Below are 7,353 nucleotides of genomic sequence, written 5' to 3'. Positions count from 1 at the left end.
CAAGAAGGCAACGGACTCCCTCGACGGACAGGAGTTTACATCTCTGAAAATTATATCGCGGTCGCGGTTCATCTCGCGCGAATCCTGCTGATTTTGTCTCGTTCCATCTCGCATAACGAACCACCCCATTGGCCATTTTCCATTGTGTCTGTCCTCGTTGCGCGCTCATCGCCTGTCGCTTTCTATCGGATCCGCCAATCAGCGCGCTTGGTCCAGCGGGCATGACGCGACCGTTCCGCAGAGAGAACCGACCGACCGGACTGCGAACAGTCTGTCAGTAAACTTCGTGGCGTGCGTTGGCTGGCGCGCGTGCTAGCGGACCGTTTCCATGCGTGTCACGACACGGATACAACGCCAGCCGATCTCTCGGAACGCTTATTAATATTTATAAGCGGCCAGTTAACTCTTCGAAGTGAATTTTTCCCTGAGGTTCGTGAAGATTGAGATTCGCGCTGGAACAAATGCCGATATCGGTTCATCGTCGTATTGTTTTCTTGTGTGTTTTACGCGTTTTTTAAAACAGTTGCGACAGTGTCGAAGCATCGTCGCGCATTGAACTCACTCGTTTAGAGACGCATATACGAATGTAGTAGTATTATTGCATATTGTATCGTTGAAATTTTGGACGAGAAGAAAAAAAAGATGGTGCGTGGTCTGTCGCAGTGGACGAAAACCTTGAGCTTCCCCGCGAGGGTGTCCCCCCAGAGGCCTGCCAAGGAGTCGAAGGGGTTTCATGTGAGCCCCAGTGCTAGCCCCACGTCGCCACCCAGCCCGATCAACGACAACATGGACAAGGCGCCGATTATTACGGATGAGGTTAGATTATATCTTTTTTTTTATTTCTAACATTGCTTGTCGCGGTTTGTAGTAATGCTTTGAAAGCTTAATCCTTGCAATAATAATAGGTTGGTTCGTAAGAGGGAAAACTGGCATTGTGTTGTGTTTATTTACAGTAGCTCATGAAAGAATTCAAGTACTTACCATAGAAAACTTTTCTATATATATATTATATGTGTCATGTAAAACATTTTGAAATTTCATTAGCGCTGTCATAAGGCTCGTTTATTGTTTATTATATTGGTCGATCAAAATGCATGTAGAAATTACAAGATGTATACTGTAAGCATACAATATTTAGTAAAAAATTAATATCATAGCATGAATAGCTGTTTTAAACACGTAACAAGTGTTAAAAATAGCCTCACTAAATATTGATTCTTTAAATACTTCTGTGATGTAGTATCTTGCAGCTTCTATATGTATTTACATTTCCAGATTTGTTTCACTTTATCAATCTATCTCATTACGTTGCTAATGAAATTTCGAGATGTTTCGTATAACATATATATGTAATATATTCATATAAGGTTACCATAAATGTTCGTATACTTTCTTGAGTTACGAGTATGTAAACATCCTACGTGAGTCAATGACGTTTTAATTTTTGTAGGGTAGATTAGAAACTCCTTTCAATGAAATATCAGAAAGTGTTTTTATATGTTGTTTAATTTGCAAACGAATCAAGACATGCCAACTTCCACGTAGGTCATTCCTCGAATATACTGGAGCAGAGTTTCAAGTTTATCGTCATACGTGTTTCAGATAACGGTCTGTTGCTATACGCTTCGAGCAGCTACGGTTAATCGCCGGTTATGCGTTTCAGTTCTCCATGCATTTATATTTGTAACCAGTGGCCCGCGTGATTGTTTACTTTTGTTTGTTTGTGTTAAAAAAAGAAGTTCTAGACGACCATTAAATTAATTTGAAGCATCCCTAATCTTTTAATAATATTTATAGAACAGGTATTATAAAAAAAACACGTATTTTTTATTTTTGAAAAATAAATTTTACTTCCGCTTAATTTAGGTTAGGTTTATCGTTCGTTACATTCAGCTTCGCGACTAACCGTGCCGAACAGGCGTGTAACATAATCTTCATGCGAATAAAGGGAAACCGCAGAATGGGGGAAATCTATTATTGGACAAAACGGAAACAGAGGGTTGCGTTTCGATATCGTTTACAAGAGTACCATTCATGATTCTATATCGTTGCAAGCGTTGTTGGCACAGTCTTCGTCTTTTGCGTACGCGCCCCTGTCGCAATACGTTGCATATTAACTCTCTTATCGAACCAAATACACGCATTCGTGGCTATCGAACCGCGAGGATTCATTTAAAACTGCCAGAACAAAACATATAAATCTTGAACACCAAAAGAAAGAAGGGATTTCAGTATCCGTTCCTCGAGTGCATTTGTACAATCTATTCCAAAGATAAACGATACTTTATTATAGCTTTAGTAATATTGTATTATATTTTCTAAAAACATGCTTCTCCACCAATATTTCTTTTCTATGTATTAGATTGGTGTATATGAAATGTTCTTTTTGAAATGAAACTTAACCGCATATACTATATAGATTCTTCAATGCATTACATGTAAATTTAATCAAAGTAATTTCTGCATGATATCCTTTCCTAAAGAATAATTTAGTTATATTAGATTTCTGAGAATTATCAGTTCAACATAGACATGATGCTTTGAAGAACCTACACGTGATTAGTTTCATTTGAGAGGACATTTCATATGCATCGACCTAATATATGCACAGAATAAGTATTGTATTATAGCAAGTGATTATATTACCCGTTACTATATTACAACAAACTGCAAAAATTCATTTAGGTTATGTAACATAGTTTCATGTTATGTACGATGTTCTTTGGTTAAAACAATCACATAACATAACCTAAAGAAAAGGTCGCGTTGCCATGAGACGCGACAGACAGCCTGTTTCAACAGAACCGAAACCACGCCGTTCCCTCTACTGTTCGCCGCGTATTTTCCAAAGAGTTTCTAATCATGCCGACAGAGCGACTGATTTATGCCACGACAACCAGCAACACGTTTCAAATTGTTCATCATGCACAAAGGTTTCCGAACCTGGCTTCGTTCACAGGGTCGATCGTCCCTTTATTATCGATTGCATACCGCGACGATTACTGCGCCATAAAATCATCTGTCTCGAGCTAGGTTCAATGTAATCGTTTGCTCACGATCACCGCCCCCTACATTCTTTAAATTGTTCGGCGAATTGTTTTAAAATTACTGGGAACTTTTAATTATGTATATACATACACTTACATTAAATATTTTGTAGCTTCTATGTAAATTTTCAAAGTTTCAAAATGTTTCATATAGCACAGAAATACGCATACATTCGTAATAAGTGTACGAATACTTCAGTGAGCTACTATATATAATATTTGGGATCAACTTTGTTCAAATATGTAATCTATTGGCTATGTTTTCGACCTTTTATCCTCATGTTTTTATGTAACGAAGTAAATGCAATTTATTCATAGGTAAACAAGGGGTCGCTGGAAGTCACTCGACATTGTCACCATGGTCGCTCCCCCTGTCATATCGACCATGTATTTAAAGAATCGAGTCCATCTCTTTTTGCGGTCGGTTTAATCGTTCCAGCCCCCTCGACGACGCGTCGTCAACACACGTGCGCGCCGTTTACGATTCCTTTTGTACGAACACATTTAAGAACGTTCTCTGTACGCAGTGGCTGGTGGTCGGGAGTGCCAACTTTCCGCAGGGGGCGATTGGGGGAATGCGTTTGTGTAAACACAGCCTCTGAGAAGATGACAATAGCGGCGCGACTGCAGACGGCACGTGCCCCACGTTGAAAGCAACTTTTTTTTTCTTTGGCAGGCTAATTCGTGCCACTGGCGTAACTAAATATATCGGATTGCAATAATATCTATCAGAATAATAAGTAAAACAGTATATTCGTAGTAATTACCAATAATGCATTTAACATGGAAAGTTTGATAATTGTAATAGCAAAATTGTATTAGAAAGGAAGATCAATCTGTACTCGAGTTTTCTTCTGATAGAAAAACGACCTCTTTCTAAGTTCTCCTAGATAGATACTTGTACTTACATGGACCAGTTTCAAGTATCGCAGTCGGCTTGCTTGATGAACAAACTGGAGAAAGCGAAGCCGCCCGGCTGAATTTATCTAACTGCTCCCACGGAAACGTTCACATTTAAGAGAAATCTGAAATACATAACGTACTTAATCTCTTGCTTATAACATTGAGCTATGCTGGTAACAGAGATTATAGTTTCGATTCAGTAAAAATAGACTGCACTCGCAAGAAAGATTAACTGGAATTCTAACCTCAGTTTTAATTCTTAAATGTGGGAGTCATGAACAGAAATTATGTATCATTTCATATAACACTTCAATATTATGTCATCTAACAACATTGAATAGCTAACGCTTGCTTAAGTAGATATTAAGGAAATAAGGCAACGAATTTTGCTGTAAAACATTCGATTTATTTCAAACGAAAATAAGAAAGTAAAATAGGTAAGCAACATCTTGGAACATTTGTTTTCGTTGTGACGTACACAGAACGGGACCGAAAGAGATAAATTTTGGCCGGTCCTATCCTTACAAGACTAGTCGTACAACTTTTACTTAACGCTTCGAGACCGAGCCAAACGGAAACTACGACGAGCAGAAATTTCGCGATAATGGACAAAAGTTTTGCCTCGTAAGTTCGTAACAGAAAACGCGGACTCGCGGTTAAAGACGTCCAAGCATTCTCCGGCTATATAAAATAAAGCGACGGCGAGAGCCGGCAGTGTCGGCGAAGGAGGGGGCAAGAAAAGGACCGATGAGGACTGGTCCAAAGGCGGGGAAAGGCGACGGCGGAAGCGTGGGAACCGAGCGTAACAGATGGCCTCGGCTGCTTCCGAACCCGCTCGGCCTCCTTCGTGCACCTCCGTGGCATCGACTCTGCTTTCCGTTCTCGCGCATTTCGTACGCTCTATGTATCGATGCAACTCGATTCCTGCAAAAAATAGATTCGTCAATCTATTCCCGTATCATTATTTTTAACATTGGGAAAACCAATCTGATTTTTTTCACCTATTACCGAATTGAGAAGTCAATTATGTCAGTGTATGTTCACTAACAAAGTATTCGCAAGTTCTTCATTTTTTAAAGAAAAAGTATTCAAAGGGTACTCTTAATCCATTAAGAACTAAACAGAGAAATAACGAAGGTTGCATAAACGCAATATTCTAGAGGATTTGATCCAATAACAGATTGTAACATTTTTACTGTCATTGTAAGTCATATATAGACGGTTAAATGATATCAGGAGAAATAGGGTTATATAATTGACTTACGAAGCATATACATACATACCGTTCGATTGAGAGTGGAGAATAGGTTAAGAGGGTAACGATGCAAAACAAAAAGTGCAATAGAAGATATATGAACGGCTAACACACGTGCACAAGCCGGCAACCTTAGCACTTAACCCGATGCTGCGCACCAGTAAGGTCTCAGAAAATATCCAGACACTCTTTAACACGTTTCGAATGCAGTTGTATAAACGTGTTAGTAGTAACGAAAAATGCACATGACAAATATTAAAAATTAGATTGTACTTCAAACACAACGGTTAAACAATTAGATGTTACAGATTTAAAAATTAAAATTTTATCAATTTCAGACATTATGTAATATTAGAAATTAACCTTTTGAATTTATATTCAGTAAAATTGAAATAATATTATAGTAGACTCCAACAATAGAACTACTTTTAAATAATTTGCGTTCTAACGAGCTTAATCAGACCGTCGCGAAATTCTAGATATTAGAGAATGATGACAATACAGGAAATCGTGCCAGAAAGCGTTGCGAGCAAATAATCTTCCGGAAATACATAGCACGGACATGGAGATGATTGTGATTGTGTCACATCATGTTAGTTATCTTTTATCACAGTGGTTCTCTGACTTATGGATCATTGAAACAGATTAATAAAACTCGATATTATCGTGCTGCATTTGTATACGAACACATTACAAGAATTTCTCAGTTGCTCTCTTATATTGTGAATCCAGCTAACTGTCAGGAAAAGCTATGAGCTCGTGTTCTAGAGTGTCAGGGAGCTTTAAAGATATTCGTATTCAAAAGAAAGAACCAATTGTGGTGAGAACTACCGTCACTATATATTTAGTTAACCGTTTAGTTGCAAATGTTGCGATTGTTCTATAATTTGTATACTAAATCAGAGTGATCCAAGATATCGTTTTTCATTGCATCATCAACTTTAGTTGGACATAAATAGAGAAATAAAGACAGAGAAAATACAAATTTAATAGAATCTTTTTTATCTAAAAACAAATTTTTAAGCCTTTAGTAAACCTATAAATGACATTCTATTTTGTATTTTTATTTTTATCAACTGTATCTTTGTTTCTATTCCTTTTCTTGCTCTATTCGTTAGAAAACAAATCTCTAATCTTAATAAAATCTACAACCTATGCGCAACATTTTTGTTCGTGTTTCTTATTAAAGAAATACTAAAAAGAACTCAGAGGATTATCTCTATGAGATCTCCATAGGAATTGTATAAAAAATTATAGACCTAATGACATTGACCGCTTAGTTGCTTCTTCCGTCAGAGTAATTGGCTTTGGGTAATACCACCAAATTAGTCTTTCGTGAATTAAGGACCGTCTCCAATCAGCTCTTATTAAGCTACGCGTGGAAAGTGACTCCTGGCTCTTGTTCAGGAATGCGAGATAACGCGGATGCTTACAAGTCGTTGTAATTACCGCGTGTTAATTTAAAAGCAGGTCCCCGCCAGCCTTCCCATGGAGGCCACCGCCTTCGTCGTGGCCGGAAGTTACTATGGTGTTTGTTCCTTCAAGTATTGTTCCCTCCGCGCATTCCATTGTAATGAGAGGTCTTTTTTCTCTCTCCCTCTCTCTACTCCTCTTTGGTTCCGCGTGGCTTTAGAAAATAGGCGTACGAGACAGTCGGTGATCGCGATAGAAATTACGTTTAACAGGGCTCCTCGAGTGCGATCACCAGTTCTTTTCCGGATACTTTTCAACCGGCTCTTTGGTATTGTTACCCGGGAGTTCCGTAATGTTTTTATCCTTCTAATTGGGAACTATGAATGCATGCTTTTTAAATATAACGATGCCACTGTCTTTCGCCGTTATACATATGTCGAAGACAGTTCGTGGAGTAATTAACGTTGAGGATCGTTAGTATTGTGGAAATATTGCTTCTAGATTAGTATAACGTAAAAGTAATTATACGTGTATATAATTTTGGTATATAATTATTTGAGTCACAACGTACAATTTTTAAATCAACGAAATTCTAATCGCTCCCTTTTTTTTCAAGGATTTGTAGTTTGTCTAAACACAGATACTGGAAAATCAATGGTAGATAATTTTCAGTAGTCGATTCTCTTAACGACTGTTATCTTCTTTGCTTATTTACGTAACTATTGGAACGGCCGT

The 7,353-nt window shown here is 38.0% G+C and overlaps 1 protein-coding gene and 1 long non-coding RNA gene across 6 annotated transcripts in view; one reads left to right on the top strand and one right to left on the bottom strand.

Moving 5' to 3' along the window:
• Positions 1 to 7,353, top strand: part of LOC122566260 (TNF receptor-associated factor 4) — a 33,808-nt gene that overhangs the window by 14,310 nt on the left and 12,145 nt on the right. For 2 of the 4 annotated variants that reach the window (XM_043723279.1, XM_043723278.1), the window contains one exon: positions 664 to 816. In XM_043723279.1, coding sequence (XP_043579214.1) covers positions 787 to 816 — 30 coding nt within the window. In that variant the 5' untranslated portion in view covers positions 664 to 786. Of the gene's footprint in view, positions 1 to 268; positions 817 to 7,353 lie in introns of those variants that run through there. The other 2 variants (XM_043723280.1, XM_043723277.1) reach the window with 2 other exon arrangements.
• On the bottom strand, positions 1,668 to 5,744 carry LOC122566271. 2 transcript variants are annotated; one of them, XR_006316450.1, is made up of 4 exons: positions 5,234 to 5,744; positions 4,196 to 4,874; positions 3,956 to 4,072; positions 1,668 to 3,746 (listed from the first exon to the last, which is right to left on the bottom strand). It is a non-coding gene; the product is annotated as an uncharacterized LOC122566271 (long non-coding RNA). The 2 variants fall into 2 exon arrangements; XR_006316449.1 differs by having other exon boundaries at positions 3,956 to 4,874.

This window comes from Bombus pyrosoma, linkage group LG3 (genome assembly GCF_014825855.1).
Source record: "Bombus pyrosoma isolate SC7728 linkage group LG3, ASM1482585v1, whole genome shotgun sequence".
Classification (NCBI taxonomy): Eukaryota; Metazoa; Arthropoda; class Insecta; order Hymenoptera; family Apidae; genus Bombus; species Bombus pyrosoma.
This window is presented reverse-complemented; position numbering and strand designations above follow the sequence as displayed.